Source organism: Castor canadensis, chromosome 10 (genome assembly GCF_047511655.1).
Source record: "Castor canadensis chromosome 10, mCasCan1.hap1v2, whole genome shotgun sequence".
Lineage (NCBI taxonomy): Eukaryota > Metazoa > Chordata > Mammalia > Rodentia > Castoridae > Castor > Castor canadensis.
In genome coordinates this window covers 30,213,457-30,225,746 of record NC_133395.1, presented here as the reverse complement: position 1 = coordinate 30,225,746, position 12,290 = coordinate 30,213,457, and the positions used below count along the sequence as shown (strand labels likewise).

Sequence of the window (12,290 nt, the reverse complement as noted above, 5' to 3'; positions counted from 1 at the left end):
ATTTAAAAGACAAAACTCAAGAATCAGGCATTCTTCTTTTGTGAAGTAATTCTCTACACTCCACCTTCACCCCCCTCCATGTTTCAGGGTTCCAAGCTGAATACTATTCTGAGACTTATCAGACCTACAGTGTTATATTTGTTACAATGTTCTGGGAGAAATTTTTACCAGGCAAAGTCTGAGTAATGTACTATATTGCTGCCAGGACGCACTCACTACAAAGATGAAAAATCAATTTAGAAAAACTGGTCAAAATTTATTTAGGCGATCAACTTAAAATTTCTGAAAAACATCTTATTCTTTCATTCACTTAGTTTTAATTGTATGGAAAACTATTTTGCCCTTGGAATAAAGGAAAAAATAGTTACAATGTCTTCTCTACAACTACTTAAGAAAGTACATACAGCGCTAAAAAGACTCCTATGAAACATCCACAAATCACTCCATTTTTCTTCTCTTAAACCTTTTAAACCCAAATGACAAGATGCAGATACTTCTAGCCAGTCTTTAGAAAAACAATTCAAGATAAGATAGTGTGGTTAACTATACTAAAAATACTCTAACAGCTAGAGCTACATATCATATCTTGGACAAAAAGTAGTAGAGGTCTATGTCGGGTATATGCTTACACTTTAGAATTCAGCCTGCTGGGAATAAGCAGATGAGGATTAAGAGTAGACATCAGGATTATATTCTCATTGCTTCCATTTTAGAAAACCCTAACCACTCATTCTACCAAAGGAGACTTTTGTTCTGAGCCAGCTGAAAACAAAACAAAACAAAAAAATGCAAAGCAGGGTGGCCCTATCTACTATAAAAAAAGACTGCAAGAATTCCTGACATTTTAATACAATTTGACTTTGGAATTGATGGCTAACTATACTCTAGTTGGATACATTACTGTGTATACATCATTATGTTGTATACAGAATTACCTAATTACATTAGGACATTGTAGGCACAAATTCCACACTGTAGGCACAAATATTCTATCTATGGTCAAAACAGCTATTCATTAAATTTAAAAACTTGCAGTAAAACTTAAAAGTAATATTCATCATTTAAATCTGAATTTTTGGCAAATTACTTTTAATACTTACAACTTCTGCTTCTGCTCTTGTCTTGAAAGTAATTACTGCATGAAGTGAAGAGTCATCAATCTGACAATCTTCAATTTCACCATATTGCTTTAAATTAAAAAAGAAAAATATTTATTTCCTCCAAGTAAGTATATTTGAAAAACCCAAAATTCTCAATGGAATTAAAAACTTAAAAATACTAATAAACATAACCCAGAATAGGTAATAATTCATACTGGTTTACAGAAAAGAATGGTGAATAATTTATTTTAGTAATTGAAATTATTAAGATACAGTATGGTGCTATCTGCTCCAATATTATTTCAATTCCATATTTCCCAGAATTAGTGAAACTTACACTTAAATGAAGTGTTCTTTAAATGAATGAAATGGTCAAAATCTGTGATTTGTTACTCATCTTCCTCTATTATTCCAATCCTAAGGACATACTGAATTTGTTCTTAAAGCTAAATACTGAATCCTCAGAACATTCTATGAATTTTTGGTATCATTTCCAATAAGAGGCGAAAAAAGACTCAGAGAATTTATGTAATTTTCCCAAAATAATTAAGTGAATTGCCAAGGTCGGAGTTCAGCACTTTTGACTAGAAAGAGTAACACTAATTGATCATGCTTTCACTTACTATACACTCTGACCATATATTCCTTAGGCCACTATACATATTACATTATGCCTATTTTGTTGTTTTTTTTTTTTTACAACTATAAGAGGATTTTTCTGTAACAGCAATTTTTATCACTTAAAAATTCAGTTCTTTTTATGCTGTTATTAAGTTTTCTTCTCACCCCAAAATAAATCTATAACTATAATCTCATTAAATACATGTGCACACACATGCACACACACACACCCTATAGAGAAAAATTTTGTACAGGATAATAAAGAAAACGGACTCTTGAGCCATTCAGATCCCAGCTCTGCCAGTTACTAGCTATGCAAACCTGAACAAGCTGCTTAACCTTTTCATGTTTCATTCTCTTCATGTCTAAAATAGACATAATAAAAGAACCTACCCCATGGGCAATTCAAATAACCATAATAAAATAAGTTATTGCTTTTGATGGTCCTGGGGATTGTGAACTTAGGGGCTTCATGCTTGCTAGGCAGGCCCACTACCAGTTGAGCCACTCCACCAGCCCCCTTCTGTGCTGTTTGTTTGCTTATTTACTTTTAATTGTTGTGCAGGGTGGGAGTACACTGTGGCATTTACAAAAGTTCTTACTATTTATCAAATACATCATACTTAGATTCACCCCTCCCCTGCTCTCCTTTATTTCTCCTCCTGGAATGGTTTCAATGGGTATCGTTTTTGCATTTGCATACATGGACCACAATCCGACTGCACTTCCCTGCGAAGCTGGGATGACCGGCACGCAACGCCACACCCAGCCACTGGCTAGCAGGGGTCTCCTGAACTTCATCCTCCTGGTCTTAGCCTCCCAATTAGCCAGGACCACAAGCTTGAATTTCTGTGATTGGCTCTCATGGGTTATGTTTTTAAGGCACTCGCAAAAATACTTGCCATAAAACAAGTGCTCTGTAAGTTAGTTATTATTTTATTACTGTTACTACTGGTCCAAACAGAGTAATTAAAGCATTTGTTAATGACAATTATAACAGTCAATCAGCCTTCAATAAGCTTTTTTTTCTCTGATCTCTTATGTTTAAATCATGTTGAGATAGCAATGCTAAACTTTAAACCTAAATTTTACTTATGACTGGTAATTTTCAACTTTTGACAGGAGTTCGTATCTCTAAGTGCACACAAGAACTTCAATTTAGAGACTGAACATTTCTCCAACCAAAACCATGTGAGTCTCACCAAAACAAAATCATATCTTAGCATACTGATTGCTACTTTCTGATTAGCTGTGTAACTATACACAAGACACTTAAATTATTTGGTTCTCCTTTCCTTTGTGGAAGGTGTGGAAGTGGGACACACAGCAGGAAAGAGTTTGGCTAAATTATCTCCAAGTTCCTTGAGATCTCTGATTCCTGTCTTTATACCTTTGAATCCATCAAGTACAGGACTTTTCAGACTCCTCATCCTTAAATATTAATCATTTTAGTTATTTTTTGAACACCAACCATTTCTTTTAATACTTCCTTACATTCTGCCAAAGTATCTGTTAACTGCTGCAACTCTGGAATATGACTGTCAAACACTTAAGTCTGAATTTTTAAAAGGTTAAACCATCTGTATACCTACCTACATAATTACCTATCTTTCAAGATCTAAGATCCAGTTTTACTACCACATTAAAATTTCTTCTATTGTTCTTTTTCCCAATACATGCCAGTGTCAAAACTCTAAGGTATTGAAGTACTTGTAGAGTTTAATAAACTGAGCTTGATTACAAATTACCTTTGTAGCTTACTCTCACTGATTTATGTTAAACCAATACATATAAAGGCTTTGAGGGTAAAGAACTATTTCTTTTATATCTCCAGAGCAATTACTATAATGCTGAGGGTAAAACTGATACTTAGTAAATACACTTTAGGATGCACTAAAAGGTGGGTATAATCTTCTCCATTCTACTCATGAAGTTAATGAACTATAGGAAGTCCAGGTTAAATAATGGGTTAACAGGGATAGAACTTTCATTCCTTTCAAGTCAATCTATTACATTAAATAGACTGTCTTCAATTATACCCTTGCACTAACTAGGGTAACTTCAAGATATTATCAAAACTTTGTCTTACTTCAATTCAGGTCAGCTAGATCAAGAAAATATTTAGAAATAAAATTTCATTTTAATTTTGAAAAGTCTGCAAGGCCCATGTAAACTGTTAAATGTTTCTTTATGAGTCAATTATCAAATAAAATTAACTACAGGATCTCGGTCTCTGAAACAATAAAATACAAATCATTCATTTCAAAATATTTAAAGGCCTACTAAGTATTAGAATTATAACATTTCTTGCCTATAAACAAAAACACCCTACAGTGCCTATTTTATACAGAGTTATCAAAAGATTACTGTGGATTCATCAAACCTCTGTTCAGATCAGTGGATTTAAATTACTCATGTCATTTTCAGTTTCTTCTTTAATTACATTATCTCCAATGATGCACATCAGCACTTGTTTTGTTATGTAGTAAGATAGTACCGCAAAGTGAGGAAGAAGGTCTTCTCTGTCACTTTCTGTAAATGCAGAGATCTCCAGTGCTCTGGGTCGGTGGTCCACCACAGCATGTCCAGGCACACCTCGCCCTCTCCCTCGCCCCCTGCCTCGGCCATGAGCTGCACCGCGACCTCTTGAATGAACTCCTCTACCTCGACCAGATGAAAGAATCCCTCGTTTTGCAGCCTAGAAGATATTAAGCACACAGGTTAAACAATGTGGTTATTATACACTATGTAAAATGTCTGGGACCAGACTTCAGAATTTCAGATTTTGAAATACTTTCATAGACTTTACCTGTTAAGTTTCCCTAAAATGAAAATCCAGAGTCTTAAGGTTTTAGATTTCAGATACCAAATTTTCGGAACACTCAACCTACTGTACTAATTCAAGCTAAGTGTTATACTCTGGCAGATAAGTCAAGCTTATACAACTGGGTATAATATCCAAATAATGACCTGTAAAGGGATCATGTACTTTAAGTGAGGATTTTAGTTTTTAAAGTGAAGGCAAATTTAGATAGCTACTGAATTTAGGTAATCAAGTAACATTAACTTAAGGTTCTCAAATTATTAAATGTACCTTTTCCCACCAAGTTTTTACTCTCTAAGATGTTAGGATTCAGCACAGAAAGAATGGGGACTCTGGATCTGTTAAATGATACAGTATAGTGCTGAATATTACTTCAAGTCAGGTTAATAGGTATGCAACATCTACAGACACATAAAAATATATTTTGTTTTAAGCTGTAACTTCCAAATGTTTCTATTTCTTTGCCTGTTAACTCAACAGGCAATTTTCTCAAATTTATCATTTTGATCACTACGTCATACAGAACCAACATAGCATACTACTTTATATTCTCCACACCACTCTGTATGAATCATGAACCATTTCTTCATTACACAAATACATAATGAGCACTTGCATGTGTCCAAGTTCTCACCTGGAAGAAATTCCAATCCTAGAGGGATAAAGGGATAGTAAGCAACCAAGTTTTTTAATTATTTTAAGAAATGAGTCAGAAAGTGAGGAAATAGTTTAAGGATTTGAATAGAGCTCTAAAATATGCAATGAATAACCACTAGAATGAAAGTTCCTGGAAGGTGTTTTTTCTTTTTCATTCTCTGCTTTATCCTCAGCACCTATAACAGTAGCTGGCAGACATATCATATGCCCAATGAATCAAAGAAGAAACAAACAAACAAACAAACCTCCCCACACACACACAAAAGGCAAAAGTGTAGTAGGAGTTTCAGCATGAAGAAAGGCACCAAAGTTGAAAGGAACATTATTTTCCAAAGAATGGATAAAATCCATTGCAGCTGGATGAACTGACACATAACTTAAAGGACCAGGTTAAGGATTTTTTTATCCTAAGATACAGTAGAATCTATTGAAAAACTTTAAGCAGTATAACAGTGACGCATTCAAATCAGTTTTGAAAATGACATTTTGGCTAGATTTTTAGGAATACAGTAGAAGGAAGAAGAGAACAAGCTGGGAAATCAGTCAGTATGCCACAATAGCAGAACCAGTCCCTAAAGATGGACACGGTGATGGACAGCAAGTAACACATTAAGACACATTTGGCAGTAACATAAGTAAAACTTGGTAATTAAGCCATTATGATCACTGAAGGAAAGGAGGAATCAATGAAAACTCCCATATTTCTGGTTTGGGTAACTATGAACATGGGGTTTAAGAGAAAAATAGGCACAATTTTGAACATGTTGATGAGGATGTAGGACATCCAAGTAGAAGTGTCAAGAAGGCACAAATATCCAAACTCTGCTAGTGTAAATATCTTAATTTCTTCATCTCAATTCACTGTTATAGCTAATCTTAACATTAGCTAAAATAACCACCTAAAATTCAAATAATAATGCTAAATAAAATAAGACAGGCACAGGAAGACAAGCACTGTATTGCATTTATATGTAGAACCTTGAAAAAAAAGAATTCAGAGAAGCAAAGAACAGAATGAATGGTGGTTACCAAGAGCTGTAGTAGCATGAAGAATGGCAAGAAGCTGGTCAAAGGGTACAAAGTTTCGGGTACAAAGGGGTAAGCTCTGGACATCTATTGCACAGTATGGCAACTGCTGTTGACAGTAATGGACTGCATACTAGAAAACTACTAAGGGGGATTTTGAATGTTGCATTTTCACTATATCTGCGACGACGGGTGTGTTAATAAGACATGATCATCCCACAATGTACACTTGTGTCAAATCATGCTGTACACATGCATACAGGATTTTTCATTGATCAATATAAAAAAAAATAAAAGGTCAAAGATTAATAAGAGAGCAAGATATATATACAAAAGTATGCCGAGGAATACTAATGTATCACAAATGCTCCTTGAAAACTGAGACTGAGCAATTCTGAATATTTAATTTATAATTCTGGAGGTTTGCAAACAGAAAGCCGCCATGAAAACCTACATTCAAAAAACATGTTTGATATATGTAACCCTTTCCAAATTTGACTTCAGATCTTTTGTTCACTAATCCTCTATTAACAACTAATGGAATTATTATAATGAGTGAATACACTGGGAAATACTGCATTATTTCATATATGACCACTGACTATAAACCAAATTGAAGCCATCATAAAAGAAAAACAGAAAATACCATCCTGTATTTAACTATATTATTTTTAAAAAAGCAAAGAATGGACTTATAAAAAATTCTGCATTTATTTACAAAAATATGGGCCAGAATTTTGAAAACGTGTTTTTCATGCCACCAGCACATAATGGGGAAAACACAAACACAATTTTTAACATAAAAAGAAATCTTATTCAAAACCTATGATCATGAATAAGACACACAGGCAACCAGCTAAGTTTCAAAAGAATGCAAATGTATGCATGTTTAGCACAACATCCTCTATCTTTCTGACTCTCAGATGAGATAGGGCCTAAGTCCAGTAGCTGCCAAAAGTTAAGTCTTTAATCCCTGAGTGACAGTACTCAACATATTTCTACTGCACTGGGGAAAAAAACAAAGATCAACATTGTCAACAACTTTGAAAAAAGCATACTCAAGATGAAGCAAAACAATATAAAATACAAAAAATTTAAATTATGTCAAACAATGATGAACACAGACGTATACCTATTTCACTAATGATATTAATGTCTCTTTCCATACTTCACAATGTAATTCTAATTTCTAAATATTTTTGCTAAATATTAAAAATTCCCCTGTCTAGTCTAGGAAGAACTTTGTGAGGAGTTTCTCATACAAATAGCCCTGTAACTAAAGTATCATAATGAAGGCAGTTTCTCTTTTAAAATATCCACAGCACCATCTACAGGCAAAACTTAAGCAAGCATGTTTTTCAAAGTAAGTCTACAATTGAAAGTGTGATTTTTATAGTAACTCAATACAATATGTCTGCATATGCAAAGACTATCTCTATAAGAATACCTGAAAATTCTAATAGGTTTTGGTCACAAAACTATTAGAGACCACAAACAGCAAGTAAATAAAATTCACTAGAAATGGAGACACTGGTCTTGCTTTTTCTCATTAAGATTTTCTCTACTGGTTCTGAAAAATCTATGAACCTCTTTCCTCTCTCCTGTATCAACATCTTTACATGTCTGGCAGTCAACAACTGTTGACTATAGACAAGGCTCTCATTAACTACTATATCTGGTTCTTTTAAGCGTACTCTGTAGGTGAGATGAAACATACTTCCAGCTGTAACTCTGTATATCTTCTCCTAAGTTCAGTGACTTCTTCTCCAGCCTGCATCTTCTTATATAAATCCAGTTCTGTGTCAAGCAATTCTTTTTGCATCTAAAAATATAGTAATCAATATTTTAGATAATAATAAAACTGCATCTATACAAAACAAATTTACAAAATTTATACTTTATACTCATTCACTCCCATTTAATCCACACATTTCTTTTTTTTCTTTTTCTTTACTTTTTTTTAAGAGACAGGCTATATAGCCCAGGCTGGCCTTGAACTTATAATCTTCTGGACTCGGCTTTCCAAATGTTAGAACTTCAGATATGCAGCAACACGCTCAGTTACATTTCTTTTCTATCTCCACTATTATTACTCTAGTCCAACCATACATCTGGTCAACATACTACAACAGTTAACACTGTTATTTCCATGTAGCTCAGTTTTTATACACAGCAAGGGTGAAATTTCTATGGATTGATAAATTTCAGAAAACTATGAAGAGAAATACAAAAAACCGAGGTGCTAGCAAGCAATATGTAGTATGTACATAAGAACACACCCACACATACTTGTTTCTGTATATACACAAATACACACATCATATGAAAAACAGTAATTCTACACCATAGTTCAAACTTTACCTTTAGTGGAATTCAAAGTGTACAAAGAATGTGAAGTAATTTAAAATGTTGTATTTAGTTGGTTGTTAAAAGTAGTGTACTTATTGTTGTAATTTAAGAACTACTGTGAATGGACTACAGGTCTAGGTCAATGAATATTTAATGTTATGGAACCAAGCTGTCATTATGAGAATAGGTGAAATAAAAAAGAGGAATCATGTGTATCACGTGATGTTGAATTCCAATCCAACATCAACATGACAATTTTATACATACACATACCGAGTATAAATTATTGGATTCCTGTATTGCTTTTTCACTGATTACCATGGGAAATGATCTTACTCATAGTGTATCTTTTAAATTAATCTACATGGGTTCCTCCATTCTAATCAGTTCATTCTGTACAGTGATGTTAGAATGTTACTTTCCATTATTAACCTTTTGTATCACCAAATAGTTAAAATACAAAACTCAAAGTCCTTGGTCAAGCCATCAAGCATCCATATCACTTTGTCTTCAACCTATCTTTCCAAAATTATTTTCCTCATTACTAACTTTCCAACTAGAACTCTTACGGAGAGTTATAAACAGATTTTGAACAAAGGATATAACCTGAAAGTAACACTGAATCTTAAAACTAGTATTTAATATTCTTTAATAAAAACATGAGTTAAAATACCTGAGTCTTAGTTTTTATGCTTTTTGGAAGACAGCGTCCAGGAGAAGTTGCTTTGACTTCATCTTTTAACTTGGTAATATTTTTAGTCAAAACCTCTAAAGTTTTCATTATTTCGGCTTTATCTTCAGACTTCATTGCTTTGTTTTTCTCTAGTTTTGAAATTAACATCTGTCAAATTGTCAAACAGAAAACTTTTAAGACATTCCTACTATTAACAAAGTACAGCAAAGTAAGTATACAAATAAATAACAGTGCTTTTAATTTATGTATTTATGACAAAGCTAACAACCTCTAAGTGTTTAAAGATAGCGACTAGCAGATTGTGATGTGTGTATGTGCGCCTGCGTGTGGGTGTGTTTTTAGGTGGTATCTGGGTTTGAATTCAGGTCCTTGCAGTTGCTAGGCAAATACTCTTACTGCTTTTGCTTTATTGTTTGCCAAAACTAGCCTCAGACCATGATCCTTCAAAGTAGGCCTTCCAAGTAGCTGGGATTACAGACATGCACCGTAGAGCTTGGCCTGTTTGTTGACATGGGGTCTAAGTTATTGCCCAGGCTGGCCTGGAACTATGATCCTCTCAACCTCTGCTTCACACACAGCTGGGATAATAGGTGTGCACGACCATGCCTGGTCTTGCTAGCCATGTCTTAGTTCTTTTACTCTAGGTTTACTTCATAAAGAACTTTACTAGTATTTGGCACTCTTAGCATGTAAATTCAAAGCACATAATCAGAAGTTCGACTCAATCCCTGAAAAAGAGGTCAGTTTGAAATATTATCAGCAATTTTACTTTCTAATAGATTTCTTGGTATTATTCATGCCTCTCAGAAATCCTCACTCCAATATTCATGCCAGAAAGACTTAGAGGAAAAGTTTTATGGCCCCTTAAATAAACATGGTATCAAAAATACTGAATGTATAGTTCATTTGTCATAGAAAGCAATAATTGGGTTAGCCTGAGATTGACATCCCCAACATGGACAGGAGAAAAAACAATAAGCAAGACAACACGGGATGGGAAAAACAACACAGTACTGCAGATGCTGAGTTAATATAGGTTCAGTTTTTGCTATAAAGCACTGTGATTTCTCTGCCTCTGTATCCAAGTGCTGGGATTATAGGTTTGCTATGCCATGCCTTGCCAGAATGTAGCTTTTGTATTTTCAAATTTTCTACTACTAATCCTCATTACTAGACATAATCAAGAAGTAACACAAATTAAATGTAATAAATCATAACATACTGTCCAAAGGAAATAATGCCAGCCACCTTAAGTAATTTTTAATTTTCCAGCAGTTACATTATAGTAAAAAGACAAAAATTAATCATTTATTTAAACATTTAAACTAATATATCAAAAATGTTACATTTCAACCAAAATTACTGAGATATTTCACTTTTTCTTCATACTACATCTTTGGAATCTTTTGTGTATTTTACACTTACATCTTAATTTGGACTAGACATACTCCAGAGACTTAACAGTCAGATGTGGCTGCTGATTACTGTATTGGAGAACACAAGACTAAAGGATCCCAAGTCAGTAAAAAAGAAATACATATCAACTTTGAGAAAAAGATTCCATTTCATTATTTGTTGACCAAACTATTGTGATAACATAGATAAGTAAATATTACCTCATTTTTATTTCATGCTGATAACCACACTTCATTTAATGTATTTTCTTCACCCCAATACAGTATATTGACAATATAACATAATATTGATAATCCAGTATCAATTATAGCATTTACAAACATAGGCTGTCAAATCTAACTTTACTATTTTACCTTCTGTGTTTCAATGTGTTTTTCTAAAATTTCTTGCTTCCGTTTCCTTACATCCTGTTGAAGTTTCAGTGCCTCCTGAAGTCAGGAATCAAAAACATCATTAGAATATTACTAAGGATAAACAATGTAATCCATGAGAAGAGTGGGTACAATTGTTGAATGTTGGCAACAAAAACTATCAGCAAAGTTTGCCTGTGTAAAACTTAAATATGAATGCAAGTTTCAAAAGTCAATCAGAGGAACCTTCCATTCAAAGAAAAAAAAAATCATACTGCTACACTATGCGAGATAAAAATTTTAGTATCAGGCAATATGTGCCTTCTATTACTCTTATTTTGTGATTAGCACTTAAACCACACACATTCACATACACTCAAACACACAAAGAAGATTTCTCACATGGAAATTTTGTACACTATCTTAGCTATACTCACCTGTTTTTTTTTCTGTGCTTCATTGTTATCAGCTGCAGGGGTAGTAACAAGTAAGGTTTTTTGTGCAGCCTTCAAGGCAGCTGGATTATATACCGTTTTTGTTAGGCCAGTAGATGTAGACAACACCTACCAATACAAATTCAATTTCTTTAAAAAATGTATCAACCATTCAAAATTTCTTAAGTCTTATCTTCTATGAAACTTTAAAGCACCGTCAAAATTTAGCATGTTGAACTAAATGCATTATATATTTATAATAACTAAATCACATTTCATGATTCAAAAGGAAAGGTATGAATGAGAAGTCGTGAAATGAAAAATTTCAACTTATCAAATACCTATAGAGGAAAAATAAAAAAAGGAAAGCCAAACATACATAAATGTCAAATGAGGAAAAAACACTATCGTTGCTGTATCACTCAAAAAACATTTCTAAATTAGTTAACTACTGCTATCCCTAGTGGCTAAAGCAAAAATCACATGCAAGAGCATGGCACAGGAGGAAACTGGATGATGTCTTTCAAGTAATTTAATATGACTATTTGTAATTTATAGTTCTGAAAAAATGCAAAATTTCTTTTCCATTTCTTTTCTTAGCAATGTTGCTTCTACTTGAAGTGGAACTTACTCTCTTAAATGCAGCTCAGCAGAACACAATCAATACCTCCACATAGTCCTAATCATTTTTCTCTTCTACACAGGTCTTTATATGAAATTTTATTCTTTCAGTTACTTGGTAAAAATAACCTGATGACATACTAATTTGTGTCTTTCTCCTCTTTGTGCCTCCTATACTTAAGTCTTGCTATTCACCTA

General features: G+C 33.5%; 1 protein-coding gene across 17 annotated transcripts in view; it reads right to left on the bottom strand.

Moving 5' to 3' along the window:
- Rbm26 (RNA binding motif protein 26) overlaps positions 1-12,290 on the bottom strand; it is an 84,025-nt gene that overhangs the window by 18,318 nt on the left and 53,417 nt on the right. For all 17 annotated transcript variants that reach the window (XM_020186280.2, XM_074043161.1, XM_074043160.1 and 14 more), the window contains 6 exons: positions 11,475-11,600; positions 11,041-11,115; positions 9,251-9,418; positions 7,946-8,050; positions 4,219-4,419; positions 1,101-1,187 (listed from right to left, as the gene is read on the bottom strand). In XM_020186280.2, coding sequence (XP_020041869.1) covers positions 1,101-1,187; positions 4,219-4,419; positions 7,946-8,050; positions 9,251-9,418; positions 11,041-11,115; positions 11,475-11,600 — 762 coding nt within the window. The remainder of the gene's footprint in view (positions 1-1,100; positions 1,188-4,218; positions 4,420-7,945; positions 8,051-9,250; positions 9,419-11,040; positions 11,116-11,474; positions 11,601-12,290) is intronic.